Source organism: Globicephala melas, chromosome 14 (genome assembly GCF_963455315.2).
Source record: "Globicephala melas chromosome 14, mGloMel1.2, whole genome shotgun sequence".
NCBI classification, from domain to species: Eukaryota; Metazoa; Chordata; class Mammalia; order Artiodactyla; family Delphinidae; genus Globicephala; species Globicephala melas.
This window is the reverse complement of record NC_083327.1, coordinates 56,068,709-56,084,536: the sequence shown is the minus strand read 5'-3', so window position 1 is coordinate 56,084,536 and position 15,828 is coordinate 56,068,709. Positions and strand designations below refer to the sequence as shown.

General features: G+C 36.1%; 1 protein-coding gene across 1 annotated transcript in view; it reads right to left on the bottom strand.

The window, feature by feature from the left end:
* LAMA2 (laminin subunit alpha 2) overlaps positions 1-15,828 on the bottom strand; it is a 606,143-nt gene that overhangs the window by 164,943 nt on the left and 425,372 nt on the right. Inside the window, exons 30-31 of the mRNA XM_060283517.2 lie at positions 12,663-12,797; positions 711-835 (exon numbers count right to left, since the gene is read on the bottom strand). Of these exons, the coding sequence (XP_060139500.2) occupies positions 711-835; positions 12,663-12,797 (260 nt within the window). The remainder of the gene's footprint in view (positions 1-710; positions 836-12,662; positions 12,798-15,828) is intronic.

Below are 15,828 nucleotides of genomic sequence, written 5' to 3'. Positions count from 1 at the left end.
GATGTCTATAAATCACTTAGCAGAAAGTATAGATAGCCTTAGCAAAAAGGTAAGTGAAAACACCTAGGGGTTTTCATCAATACATAAACAGTGCAGAATGTTCTGACAGCACTAAAATAAAATATGCCAGCGTTTGTTTCCCCTTATGGCTGTGTTTCCATGGTACCAAGCTCAGACTATCTTAACAGAAAGGGGGTTGTGATTCTGGGAGATATTGACTTACTCTGGAGTATAACAATAAGTCACCCTGCTTTAACAACATTATTTTTCAATTATTTCCTTGATTATTATTTACCAATCATGAATTAATAAACACATAAAATGAATGGAAACAGCTACAAAATTTATACAATATGCATCAAACAATCCTTCATAGCTGAATTTATGGCAGAACTATATGCAAACACTAGACCTTTCTAAAAATTTATAAAATTATGCACATTTGTACATATTTATTTCATAAATATAAGTTAATGTTGGTATTTACATTTTAATTAATAAGCATTATTTACTTGGGACAGAGTTTTAAAAGAAAAATGAACCATAGAGTATTATGTGCTCACTTTTGTCATGTTTTTATATTGTTTAAAAACTCTATCTTAAATTGAGACTTTTGTCTACATGAAAAGAATAGCCAAATCATAGAAAGCCCATGTGCTACACAGATGGTGTTACTGATTGGGAAACATGGTAATATTTCACAATCTTACTTGTTGCTGGAAGAAATCAGAGGGCAAGCACATTGCTGACAGTCATCTGGCAATCCCTTGACAATGCCATAATATCCAAGAACACATCGTTCACAGAAGTCACCAGCAGTGTGATGTTGACAATTCTGTAAAGGAAGAGGGATGTTTGTTTTTAAATTAATGAAAGAATGCAATTTATCATACAGCTCCCCACCTACGCGTTTGTGTGCTCCTGTGAACACACATGCGCATGTGCACACACATATCATTGAGAGAGAACTCAGCTCTTAAACATATTGATACATACTTTTAAAGAAGCTCTTTGATTTGAGAAACGAATACTGGGCTGTTGTAGCTATACTGACAAGAGTTTCTGTTCTCTTTTCCCTACATCAATCTCTGCATTAGTTTTTCTCTTACTCTAATCTGGGGAATAGACTCACAAATTTCTAAAATTTATTGTAGCATCTGGCTATTTACATTTCTTCTCTACAAGGTGTTTAAAAAAAAGTGCTAAAAATCCTGGGGCCTTGGTGCATACCCATCAGCGGGCTTTTTGAAACCAAACCAAGGTGGAAAACATAAATATTTTAAGAGGCAGGAATAGCAAAAAAAAAAAAAAAAGTCAGCCTAGTTACCACATTAAGAATGTTATTCACCTAATTCTTGCCAAATGTTGATCATTCTTTATAGATAGGAGGACCCAACCTAAAACCAGGGATCTCAAGTCAATATTTTCTTTTTATGTTTGCATAGTAAGAGGCACTTGGGTAATATGCTTTAAGACACTTCCACAAGAAAATGAGAACAGTTTCAGAATATTGTGTAAACAGTTTTGAAATTAAAATTCTCACAAAGTGGAACTTTATTTAACAATATATTTAGCAATTATTCACGCAATAAGGACTTAGGAAGAGCTACAAGCCAGGTACTGAGAAAGGGACCAGGAGGAATCAAATGAGGGAAAAGGTAAAATAACATTCTAACCTATAAGAATTTATTTCCACTTTTAGAAAAATTATTAAAAATGGCAAATAAGAAACATGGCAAATAAGAAATGTGGAATTTACTGGAAATGGGACAGTTGACTTTAGGAGTTGAGAAAAAGGAAGAAATAGAAGGAATTTAGAGTTGGATTTTAGCTTGATTTTATAAAACCGCATTTGGAATGGTCAGAAGGGTAATTTCTTATAAATAGTATTTTTTAAAAGGTTAAGAAGCAAAAATGTCAGTAACAAAATACATGTATATATATGCTAGTGAACCCATCTCCTGATCAGCTCAGCTGGAACCACATGGCCACCTGTGGGCTCTACAGTAAATTTTCCATATGCTGTGCTCTTTGCTTTATTCAATTAATCTAGAAGAACATATTTATTTCTCATGTGTCATCTAATGGCCAGTGTTTGGTATGGTATGTGTGGTCATTCACCACAAACAATAACTGAAGTCTTTTCCTCTGACTTTTTTTATGTTTATGTTACTCTCTGGGGAGAAACCATGCCATTATCACAATGAATTTTAGAATACCGTGGGTTTTTTTTTCATTATTTGTTGTTATATTTGAAAACACATTGTGTTACTTACAGATAGATTTTATAATTCACTCTTAAATGGATCCAGTTTTCTATATGATAGGATGCAAATCTCAAATCTTCTAATTCCCCACCTCACTCTCAGCAGATGTTAGCCCTCTATTTTCAGGGAAAAGGCAGCCCTCATTGGGTGTTCCCTTAGCTTCCTGCCAAACAGCACACCATCTTGTCTGCATTACTTTCCATCCCTTCGACATTTAGTTCTGTCCACAAGAAGTGGTGTGTTGTTCTCTGTCTAAAGCTTCTCTCTTCCTAAACTCTGGTTTAGGAAGAAGGCCCTCCTGTCTCCTATTTCCTCCAGCACCTGCATTTTCTCCTTCTTTGATGGCTTATTTCCATTGACAGTTGAGGCTGGTCAAGCTTTTCTTATCTTAAAAAAATCTCTGGGGTTTCTGGACAACTTCCATCCTATGTTTGATAGGCTTCCTAAAAGCATTGTTTACATTGCTGGTCTCTACTTCCTCATCTCCCTTTCACCTATTCATTCTTTAAACAGGCTCTCTCTCTCTCTATATATATATATGTATATATATTTATATATGTATATATATATTCTTTTCCATTATTGGTTATTATAAGATATTGAGTATGGTTCCCTGTGCTATATAGTAGGTCCTTGTTGTTTATCAATTTTATATATAGTAGTGTGTACATGTTAATTCCAGACTCCTAACTTATCTATTCCCTTCCCCCAAACAGGCTCCTGATTTCACTATTGAAGGATAAGTCCAGACTCATGCATAAGATCTTTGTTGCTAAATCAAAATTTACTGACAATAATCAGTCCTCATGATATATGAATTATCTGCAGCAGCTGATATTTCTGGCCACTCTTTATTTGAAATTTTCTCTTCCTATGGGTTCTTTAATAGTACAGTATGTATGTAGATTGTTTTCCTACCTCTATGGCTACTCTTTCTAACCCTCCTTCATGGATTCTTCTTCCCTTTTCTGTTGAGTAAGATTGGGGTCCTTGATGCTAATTTTGGCTCTTATCTCTTTTCTTTCCTACATTTTCTACCTTGGTGATTTTAACCGTTACTAGAACTTCAGCTATCTTCTATGTACCCCAAACTCTAAATTTTATATATATTCTGCCTAGATATCTATCTCTAATGAGTTCCAGACTTACGTTTCTAATTGCTTCTTAGCTAGGTCTTATTGCATAATGCAAAAGCATTTGAATTTGAGATGTCAAAAATCAAGCTCATCTCTTTTAAAACCTGCTAATACTCCTGCATTTCCCATTTCATTTGAGGTCACTATCATCTCTCTGGCATGGCAAGGAAGACCTTTATAATCTGGCTTCTGTTTACCCCTCCAGCCTTCTGTCTAGCCACTGCAAACTTTGCACTCTACGCTAAACCCATATGCAGCCATCCAAAATTCTCAAATTATGCAGTGTTCTCTCTTACCTCTAGGACTTTTCATATGCAAATCCCTTGTTCTGGAATGCTTTTCCTCCTCTTGCCTGGCTAACACCTATTCATTCAGCTCTCATTTTCACTGTTGCTTTCTCTAATAAACATTCCCTGATGCCCCAAGTCTGGGCTAAATGCTCCATCTAGCTCAACACAGTGACTGAAATATGTTGACATTCAATGACCATTTTGAATGACTGCATAAATGAATGCATGTTCTAGGTATTATAGAGGAAACTGGTCAGGCTTCTTAAGACGAAAAAGGCCAAGCTTCAAGTCTGATGACTTTGCAGAAAGGTGGTTAGCAGGGAAAGAGGATTTGTCGTATTTGGATATTGATTTAAGTACCATAATCCTCTCTTATTCAATCATCCAAAGGAACCACTGTATTTTAGCAATAAAATAGCCATTCCATATTTAACAGTAGCATGGTGAGCGATAATGGTTCCAAGATAAAATAATTATCTATGAATTGCAGTCTCAAATCATTCAGCAAGGTGCCAAATGATGAATAAGTGTCAACTGGGGAGTGTTTTAAGAACATACTTTATAGTTACAGAAATGAACATGTGCCCCGAAATACATGGAATCTAGAACAATAATTGTCAGCTTTTGCCTTTGGAAAAAAGCTAACTGCATGAGTTATTTTATGTAACCTCCTATAACATTGATAACTGAATCAAAACAATAATGCTAATCATTACTAAAAATACAGAGGTTGAAAAACATGGTTTGCCTCTTTTATATCTACAACTCTGTATAATTTCTTCACAGAGAAAGCAAATATTTTAACTTTCTTTGGACAGTCAATCTTTCACAGGGTTGCTGACATACTAAACTTGGTTAACAGAATCAAATGTCCCTGTTAGGTCCACAAACACAGCACATAAATCATGATGCTATTTTTGAAACTTTTTGACATCGACCTTTCGTATGACTTTCCTGTCTGCTCTGAAATAGTGGACATAATATTTCTCTTGTATAGATATTAATCTTTAGGAACAATTTTTATATTTTAGATGCCTAATGAGAAGTTTAATTATCTCAAGATTAATATGTGCTACTATCTTTTCAATAGTAGATTAGAATATATGGCATTTGTTTTTATTTTTTGTACATGGGAAAACTGGTGGTATATACTTTTCCACTAGATCAAATGAATATTATATTTATATTTGGAATCTTAAAACTAAGATGAGAAGTTACTTAACCTTCTTTCCTTATAGGGATGCCTCTACACATTCCTTGACATATTATTAAATGCATGGATTCTTATAAGGCAGCCCTTTTCATCTTGTATAACTACAAGCTATAAAGTTTTTCCTTATGCTGAATGAAAACTTGTTTCACTCTAATTTTTAGTCAGTGATCCAAATTCAGCCTTCTGAAGCTATGCAGATTAAGTCTAATTCCCATTTCCTGGGGAAAGTCCTCAAATATCTAAAGAACACTATTATTTCCTAAATCTTTTTTCAATCTAAATATCTTTTTTTTCCCCAAGCTAAACAGCTAACAACCCTGGTTACTCAGAATTTCTCTTAAAATAGAGATTATAAAATTTGCAAATATATTTAATGTACTTCCTTCCTTGATCTTGATCTTGTACAAATGAATCTGTAGTCAAGTAAGAACTCCTATTTCACAGAAATTGCTACTATGTGTCATTTCCTTTGTTCTTTCACTTAAACACTAGAATATAAACTCCTAGAGGGCAATGTTCACACATTCCTCATCATTATTCTCCCAGCACCCACCACAGTGCCTGAACTTTGGAAATACTTATTAACAAATGCCTCAAGGATGGATAAACAAGTGAGCCTACCTAAGTTCAAAACCTATTCTATTAATTTCATCTCGTTAATTGTAGCTCATAGTTCCACCTGCTAGGCTCATTTTGATTCTTGACCACCATTCAACACAGTAGGTATAACTTCTAGCTTTACATCATCTGAATATTTGATAGATCTCATCCAAATCACTGATACAGATTTTGAACATGACAGGGTCAAGCACAAATCCTATGCCTCATTATTGGAGACATCTCTAGAGCTTATTCGAGGTCAGGCTGTTCAGTAACTTCTAACTTCTGTTAACTGATTACCACTTGACCCATATTTTCAACCATGTTTGTGAGGATATAATGAAACATTCTATCAAATGCCTATTTAAACAAACCAGAGTTTGAACCATAGATCTAACCCTTATAGGCTTATGACTTAAGCAAATTATACAATTTCTCTCAGCATCAGTTCATCAACTGTATTAGAAGGAATAATCCTGTCTGTCTCATAAATTTACTGTAAGAATAAATGAGAAAAGATCTATCTACAGTGGCAAGCCCTGGTTCTGGTACATATATAAGGTTGGACCCATGGTAGTTGTTACCATTTTTACTAAATTTGACATATGATTTATCACACTGTCTGATGAATTTGAAATTACACTGAGATTCAGGGATCTAGAGTCTCAGATATTATATACATAGTAACTCTAGCAATTAGTTTGATATGTTTTGTTTTGAGGGAACCTATTCTGATTCCTAATAAGCACTGTTTATGTTTCACTGGAGATCGAAATCAATCTGTTTCTCATATTCTACAATACTTTCCTTTATAAAACCTGGAGTGGGGCTTCCCTGGTAGTACAGTGATTGAGAGTCCGCCTGCCAATGCAGGGGACATGGGTTCGCGCCCCAGGTCCGGGAAGATCCCACATGCCACGGAGCGGCTAGGCCCGTGAGCCATGGCTGCTGAGCCTGTGCGTCCGGAGCCTGCGCTCCGCAACTGGAGAGGCCACAACAGTGGGAGGCCCGCGTACCGCAAAAAAAAAAAAAACACAAAAAACAAAAACTTGGAATGACATTTCACTGCTTTCCATCCTGTGACAAATTTCATATTTTCATGATTTTGCAAATATTTTTCATATATGGCTCTTAATCACACTGCAGATTCCATCAGTATTCTAGGGTATAATTCACCTGGACCTTCAAATCAAACTCATTTAATCAGCTAAAAGTGTGATTACTCTCTCTCACAATCTCCAGGTACCATTTTGCAGTGGATTTGAAACCCGAGTCTAATGCTTTTTAGCCAAGGCACTGTAAGTTAAATTTTTTTAGGATTAATTTTCAGAGTTATAATGAAATGCTAATAATTCCTATCTTGGTAAGAGGTCAGATAGATTAAATAAGATAAGGTTTATAAAACACCTCATATACAGTAGATTATAGCTATGAGATTATTTACTGAGGATATAGCTAATTGATTAACCACAGATACTGACAATGTTACAGACAACAGGGCAGATCAATGATAGAGATTTATTTTATCCTTTTCATTTTAAAATAAGAATTGTGATAGAGTGAAAATAATAGTTCCACAAAGTATTTGGTCTTGAGAAGTTATTTGCACTAGCTGGGACTTCAATTTTCTCACGTAAAATATAGGAGAAATAATATTGACTATAGAGCTATAGTGATAATTAAATGAGAATATATATGTTTATAAATAAATATAGGCATAGATGTGTGTGTTATATAAACTCTGAAAACTCTATCTATCTATCTATCTATGTGATTGTGTATGTGTGTGTATGTGTGTACTGATTAGTGTTAATTCACCTACCTCTTCTCCCCCTTCTGGCTTGGGGTTCAATATCATGTAGGTTTTACTCCTCCATTTTGAAGAAAATTTTCCTTAAGGGGTAATGGTCACTGAGCTATTGGTAATCACATGCCTACGTGTAGGATTTATTAGCACCTACAAAGAAGCAACAGCTCTCTTGTAAGTGTCATGAGGAATTATGAAGAGAATAGTTACAAAATGATGTGGGTTTTATTTAACAGTTGAAATGCCTAGCCTGTGAAGTTTTCTATAGTTTCGTTTCTTCTCTACCCCTTATTTTTGAAGAAAGGAATAAAGAAAAAAGAAGAAAAAGTGAGAAAATCTAGCATAGCGCTGGATATAACGGTGGTTTTTACATTAATTTTTGATTATTTATCATCTGATTGGTTCTTAGACTATAAATAGTGGCTAACATGTATGGTAATGATCATCTTTATCATCACCAATCATCATAGCTATCACTTCCACCATAGAGCTTATCACAAGCTAATTAATGTTCTAAGCCTTTTATCTAGTATTTCACTGAATCCATAGAAAAACTCTGAGTAGGTATTATTCTTATCTTCATTTTATAAATGAGGAAATTAAGACACCACTGAGGCTAAATAAATTGACTAGGCCCACACAGCCCAAAAGGGATGAAGCCAGGATTTGAATCAAGGCAGTCTGATCAGAGTCATGCTTATAACCACTATACCAACATAGAGGGCATTGCACTGTGTAGTGGATATGATATTAAACTGGGAAACACAGTACAAATAGTAAAGAAATCAGTATGCTTCAGTTGCCTCAGTTATAGCATCGGAGTAATAATAGCTATTTTCTATTTGCCTCATGGGGCTGTTTCAAAGATAAACAAAGTTGTCCAAATTCAGAAGTTATAAGTTCCCTGAAGGAAAATATAAAAATTCAGAGCACGGCAATTTATACTAGCTGTGCATGTGTGATGCACCTATGTATTTATTTTTTTACTTCATCTAGGGATATCTCAGAAAATAGACCTCTAATAAGGATCCTTAAGGCACAAAAATAGATATAATAGCCTATTGGTCAAAACAGGACAATATAATGACAGCAAATTTTTATCCTAAATAAAAATGAAAGTAAACTGTATATTTTGTGAATGCTTCTAAATTATTCATATGGAGTGACATTACTATTAAAAATTCCAGTGACGATTGCATAAGAAAGAAAAATGCATTTAATTTCCACTTAAGAATGCATAAGTTAACCACATTCCTGAAATTATCTATTGAATTTTACAAGCCAGTAGATTGGTGAAAAAAATGCTACACTTAAACCAAATCATGATTATTTCAAGAATTTAAGGATGGGTAAGACCTTCACCTCCACTCCAGTCCTCACAAATAAGCATATGATAAATTTCCATACTCTGCCTTGATTGAAAGAAGGTATCTTTAAGAAGTCAGGAATAAAAAGAAGTTTTCTTAACATGATAAAAAATATTTACCTTAAACTAATCACCAGCAACATAGTTCGCGGTGAAAGACCTGAGGCTTTCGTATTAAAATCAGCAATAAGATAGGAAGCTGACTACCCTCCTATTTAACATTTTTTGGGAGACTTAATCAATGCAAAAAATGAAATTATTATACTAGATATAGCTCTGGCAAGGAAGACACAATTATAGCTATTGCAAATATTATTGTTGTAAATATAAAAATAACTGTAAGAATCAAGCAAGAAACTTCTAGAAGTAGAAAAAAAGTGGCTGGTATCAAACACATGTAAAAAATATATTTTGTCAATATTTACCAGTAATGACCAGTTAATAAATACACTGAAACAAAAAAATGTAATGCTCACCATTAAAAAGAAAATGTAAGATAAATGGCAATAATTTTAACATTAACAAATGCATAGCCCATACGGATAATATTACAAACTGTGAGACATAAAATGTTTGAATAGAGAAGAGTATCATTCCTGGGTTTAGGGAGGATAGCTGAATAGTGTAAAGATAGCAATTCTTTAAAAACAGCTTTAATGCATTTTCAATAAAAATTCCAGTAATATTTTTTGGGGAAGAGATTAAAATAGTGAATCAAAATGTCATTTGGAAGAATATATAAGTACATCAAGTTAAGAAAATTAGGAAAAGGAGAGTAGTAAAGGGTCTTGCTTTACCAGAATTTATAGTGTACTATAAAATGAAGGTAATCAGAACATTATAATAGGAAATAAAAGGTAAGCAGAAAAGAATAGATGATTCTTTAAATATATCTTAAAATGAACAAAACAAATGTGTATATATTCAGATACCATGATGTGTCAAGGAGAAAAGGAAATATTAAAAGATAAATGTTTCTTTAAAGTAACATATTGAAGGAAAATTATCTCCCCACATTATAATAAATTCTGGAAAGACTAAAGAGTTGGATCTAAAATTTCATCATAGAAATAATGGTAAATATTGTGAGATCTCAGTAGATATTGAAAGTCATTGCCTGGGTGAGATCACCATGAGAATGAGTGTAGTCAGACAAGCAAATTGCTCCAAGGATTGGATCCTAGGAATACCAGTATATTGATTTCAGGTAATGAGGAGAAAACAGCAAAGAGGACTGAGAAGGAGCAGCCATCTAGCTTGAAAAACCCTAGACTGTCATGTCCAGAAAAGCAAACTGAACCAAAGCTTCGAGAGGAATGGCTGCTTCAGAGGAGCAAATGCTGCTGATGAATCAAGTACAGTGAAGAGCGGAACACCAGTAGTTGGTATGCATATCGTGGTGGAGGAAAAGCCTGATTTTAGTAGTTCAAGGGAGAATGGGAGGAGAGAAATTGTAGACAAGAGTATAAACTCTTCTCTGTGTGAAAGGAGAGGAATGAAGTGGTAAAAATCAAGAGGGGAAGTGGAGTCAAGAGAGATTTATTTATTTGTTTGTTTATTTATGTTTTTTAAGATAGAAGAAGTACCAAAAAGTGATTCAGAAGGGAGGGGAGAATAGGCATGGCCAGAGTGATGTCCTTGAGTGGGAGGGAGGGCTGGGATCTAGAGCATAGGTGGCAGAGTTGGTCTTTTCTACAAACAAGAACAGTTCATCCAAATTGGTGGAAAAACCAGAGTCACTGCACACAGACGCAGAAAGGTAGGTGCATGTGTTAGTGGGAGCTTGGGTTAGTTCTCTTCTGATTGTTTTTAATTTCTCAGTGAAATAAGAAGAAACAAGGCCATCAACTGAAAGTAAGGATGGAAATGGGTCTGGGAAGGGTTTGGGATTTGAAGAGGGATGAGAAGGTAGGAAATTATCACGCAGGAATGTGAGAGAGCCACTGGACTGGAGAAACGTGGCATGATGGAAGAGCAGAATAAAGGTTCCCTTTGAAGTGAGTGATAGTGAACATACGGTGAGACTAGTCAGCATAGTCGACTATTTTCCAGAGCCACTTTCAGATTAGAAGGCATAGGTATTGGAGGAGTAGGATTTAACCGGAGTTGGAATTCACTGAGTAAACGTAAGTAAAGGAGTGGTAATAAGAGAAATGAACATTACAAAGCAGTGATATTAAAGAAGGGTCATGGGACTTCCCTGGTGGTGCAGTGCTTAAGAATCCGTCTGCCAATGCAGGGGACACGGGTTCGATCCCTGGTCCAGGAAGATCCCACATGCCGCAGAGCAACTAAGCCCATGCGCCATAACTACTGAGCCGGTGCTCTAGAGCCCACAAGCTGCAACTACTGAACCTGTGTGCTGCATCTACTGAAGCCCGCGCACCTAGAGCCCGTGCTCCGCAACGAGAGAAGCCACCGCAACGAGAAGCCTGCACTTGCCGCAACTAGAGAAAGTCTGTGCACAGCAACGAAGATCCAACGCAGCCAGAAAAAAAGAAGGGTCATGAATATTAAGCTGGTTAAGAAAGTGAGGGTATGAGAAACATAAGGAATGATAAAAATGTGAGCGTCGATGATGAGACAAAATGTTGACACTGAAGTACTAAGAAGAAGTGAACTGGAAAGAAAAGAAACGGTGGTCAAAGAGAGGATAGTTGACATTGAGGCTATAGAGGCACTCAGTTCCTGGTAATGACAAGTTCTCAGACAGGCTCATGGAGTGAGGACAAGACATGGGAAGAGTCCATTTTATGGGCATCAAAATCACCAGGAATTATGATAGGAGTGGTGCCACAGTGAACGGCAATGATACAAAGGAAAAATCTTCAAGGAATGAGGTGGGTGACCTGAGGCTTAGTAAATGGCTTCAACAAGCAGGTGTAGTGGGCAAATGGATGGAGACCTGAGATTCAAAGCTAGGTGTTGTTACAGAAGAGAAAACAAGGATGACCTGAAAGTGGCAGCGAGGAGCAGGGCCACAGCCCCGCCCTCAGTCTCAGGGAAATGAAGAGTGTGAGAAAAAACAGCGGCTTCCACTTGAGACCGCTGCCAGGGGAGTAGTGTGTTGGGAAACCAGGTTCCAGTTTGAGCAAATAAAGAGGACCTCAAAAGAAGAGGGAGATTACGTAGGGGATTTTGCTGATGTCTGGTCATGAGTTCCACAAAGCTCCATGAAAGAGCTTCAGGAGACAAGGAGAGGTGGGAAATGAGTTCAGCAGAGGAAACACCCGGAGTTGCCTGGGGACTAGAGTCTGGGGACCCTAAGTGGTGACACAGGAAACCTGAATTTCTCCACAGTCCTGATTGTTCCAGGGGTGACAGAGTAGGGTGTTAGCAGGAATGTAATAACAACAACAAAAAAATAAGAGCAGTAAACTGTTTTAAAGAAATGGTTAAATTATGGGATATCAAATCAAAGATAGTAACGATTTTAGAGACTATTTAACAACCTAATATGCTCACGATATGTACATTTTTTAAAATGCAGAACATAAAACTACACCTATGGTGTCATATAAATCTTCTTTATAAACACATACATAAAATTGGTGGGAAACACATAAAATATTAAAGGTTTATGTTCAATTTTGGGTGACTTTTATTTTTTTCCTTAACACTTTTCTATGATTTCCAAATGTCTTACGAAGAGCTTATTTTTATTTAAAATCAGAAAAAAACCCTCATGTGATTTTTAAATAAATCGTTGTGTTGTCTGGTATTTGTCTACGATGCTGTTGATAATAATATACTATTTCTTGACATGAGCAGTGGTTTTTCCAGTTGTAACTTTTTAATTACTTTAAAAATTGCATAATATGGTAAATGTATTTTTTTCCCACGTTTTGTTTCACACACACACACACACACACACACACACGTTAAGTCCCCTGCAGGTTAGCTGACCTCTGCACTCAGTATATGAATATGTGTAAAGAGAAATGAGCACATGGGCTTTGTTCAAGAAAGGCTCAGATGAATACCTGGCATATGGAGGTTTCAGGGTCACACAGGCTGCTGTGTCCATGACACTGACATGGAACACAGGTGCCCAGGGCTGGTCCAGGGGTACGGCCACCTGGCTCAGAACGCAGTCGATAAAATCCTGGCATGCATGCCTGAAAGAAAACGAAGCCAATTAGGACAGCCAACTTGGAAATCTTTCTTTAGTAACACTTGGGTTCTTCAGTAGTTAAAAAGAAGGATTTCTTTCCCCTCATCAGCAGTAAAGGCAAAACCACTTAGAAACAATGAATGTCACTTTTGATTCCTAATGTGTATTCTGCCTGGTCCATAGAGTATACAAGCAGCGTCTGTGTCATCAGACTTTAGCAAAGGAAAGCTGTCATTTGCAAATACCACTCAGCCTGGACAAACTTCAAATAGTCTTCTTTTTCTTGAAACAAAAGTTTGTTTTTAAATAAAATTGTCATATGGACTAAAGAGAGAATTCCAGTGTCCTTGACAACCTAAAATCTGCTTCCACTGTGCTTGATGGGTAACTAGGAAATGTCCAACGAGACTCAGAAAAACATTAAATAAATTAAAAAGTGTCACGGTCATGTTATTTATAGTGGTATAATTAGAAGACTATAAAAGTAAGAAATTCAAAATAATAAAAGCTCTACATGTCTTGGGAATATTAGGCCACCAATAAAATGTATCTTTCCTTGATCTAGTTTTTTCATTTTGCAATAAAAATCTGAGAGCAAACAGGAAACTGCTAGCAAAGCTGACATATGCAAAATCAAGACTTCCATCTTCATTTGGGTTTATTATGTAAATGTATCAAGAAACATCTCTGGCTCTTTGAAAGAAAGCCCAGAGCTCTGAAGAGGGAATGAGAACAGTCTTGTGTTTTGGGCTCAGATCTCTCAGTGTGCAAAGCTGCTGCGTTTATTAGCCATTGTTTGATTTATGAGTAAGAGATAGGAGTTAGTTTTCCAGGTTCCACTGAACATTATAAAGGGATATTAGCTATGTAAAAATTTTTTCACAGGATATTTTGCTCCCATTGATGAGAAAAGTGATTGCTGAATAAGCAGGGGAAAAAAGTGAATTAAGAACTTCTTACTGCCTTTGCATCCTTTTGGTTCTGGACTAGGTCATCCAGAGTGGAGTACGTAGAGGCTCCTTAGAAGAAAAACGATCAACAGTCAGAACTCTCCTTGTTTGTTTTGATTTGGATAATGTGAGAGTACTTCAGTTAAGCATTTAAGAGTCTCTCTGCTTTTATCTCAGCCTATAAGAAATTCTAATGAGATTTAATAATATCCTGGATTTGAGCAAGCTGATAAAACTGCGAATAGTATTCAAAATGTTTTGAGTCCTATTTGTCTTATAGTGGACCTAAGATATTTTAATAAGTTTATTCATATTCTTGAAAATAAAGGCTCATTTTTGCCATTGTTACCAAATAAGGCCTGGAAATTATGGCTGAGGAATTCATTTAAGCATAACTGAAGAAACAATCCAAGGTGTGTTTAAAAATTTTACCTAGTATGGGTTGTTCCAGTCCTGGTGTGTGCTGACTGTAGAATAAAACTGGATTTTCTTTATATAGATTTCATCGCTGGATACCTATATAATTATTGTTATTTTACTGGTATATTTGCTTGGGGGTGTGTGTGTGTGTGTATGTATATGTGTGTGTGTGTGTGTGTGTGTGTGTGTGTGTGTGTGTGTGTGTCTTTAAAAATCACACAAATTGAGAGTTCCTAGCTCTACTTTTTATACCAAACAAAAGTTTAAAAAAAGTCTCTGAAGAAGAATAACATTAAGAAATGGTACTTTTCATTGAGGAATCATAAGAAATTCAATGTTATGGAATGAAATCTGAAGGCGAGCACCGCAGGTAAAGTTTACACCCAGTTTCTCTTATTACTATGGCTCTTCTCTGGAAAGAGTAGGACAAAGTAGAAAAGCACTCCAGTGCGGGTAAAAGTCTGGGCTCCAAGTCAAGCTCTGTGTGGAAGCTTTTAGGCCTGTCTATGCGATTCTCAACCCTGGCTGCACATAGAATCGTCTGAGGAGCTTTAAATACGGATACCTGGCTCTGCCCCCAGAGAGTCTATATAATTGGTGGAGACTAGGGCCAGGGTGTGTTGTAAAACTCCCAGGAGGGTCTAATAAGCAGCCAGGATTGAGAGTCACTGGCACACTCCTCATTCCCTGCTGGGAATGTGTGTCTTTGAAGGGCGTACAGACTCTGGTACTATAACATCAATGAATAAGGAAGCCTTGATTTTACTAGTTAGTTTTTCCTGAGGGATACACGCAAGTCGTTTGGTGTCGTTGAGATGTGGTTTCCTCATCCCACAAATGAGCAGATGTATTAACTCAGTTGATTTCTGAAGTTTCTACAGTTCTAACACTCTAGATAAATTTTGTGTCCTTATAAACTTCTGAGTTAGAAAAAAAAAAGAAAGACTATTCTGCAGCACAAGAATTAGAAACTTCAAACATACTGTAAAGGAATGAGACATATTTATTTCTCTTTAATCTCCTCCTTTCATGGACCCTGTATTTATTTTTTCCATTTTTCAAATATTTGAGGCTATTTTTCAAAATCAGATGTTTTTCTTGTCAGTCAACTGGGGCAAAATTCATGAGAATGATTATATTTGAGTTGGGCAAAAAAGAGGAAAGATAATAGCTACTTTTTAAAGTCCCATCTAAAATTCTTTCTGGAACAAAATAAAGAATTACAGAAAAGCAAGTACATAAACACTGTCCTAATCTTATCCATTTTTTTTTTCCTAACTCAAACTTTTCCAAAGTTCTCTTCTTGCCTTGTGCTGAAATTATTCAGAGCTCAATTTTCTTCTGCTCTCCTTCCATCTTTAATTTGTTTTCATAATATGGTACCCCATCATAATGTTAGAATCAAATTGCACAAAAATGTGGGAGGGAGGAAAGAAGGGAATGGGAGACAAAGAGAGTAAAGAGGCAACACACTCCAGGTGCCGGGTTACATAACGCAGAGTTTAACCATTAAAAAAATAATAGATACTTGTGCTGTTGTCAGTAAAAACACTGTCCTGTATCTTTACATGGGTTTTGCAATCAGACAATCCTAGGTTTAATTCCTGTTTCACCACTTACTACATATGACTTACGCACGTTTTAAATACTGTGGGCTGAAGCTTC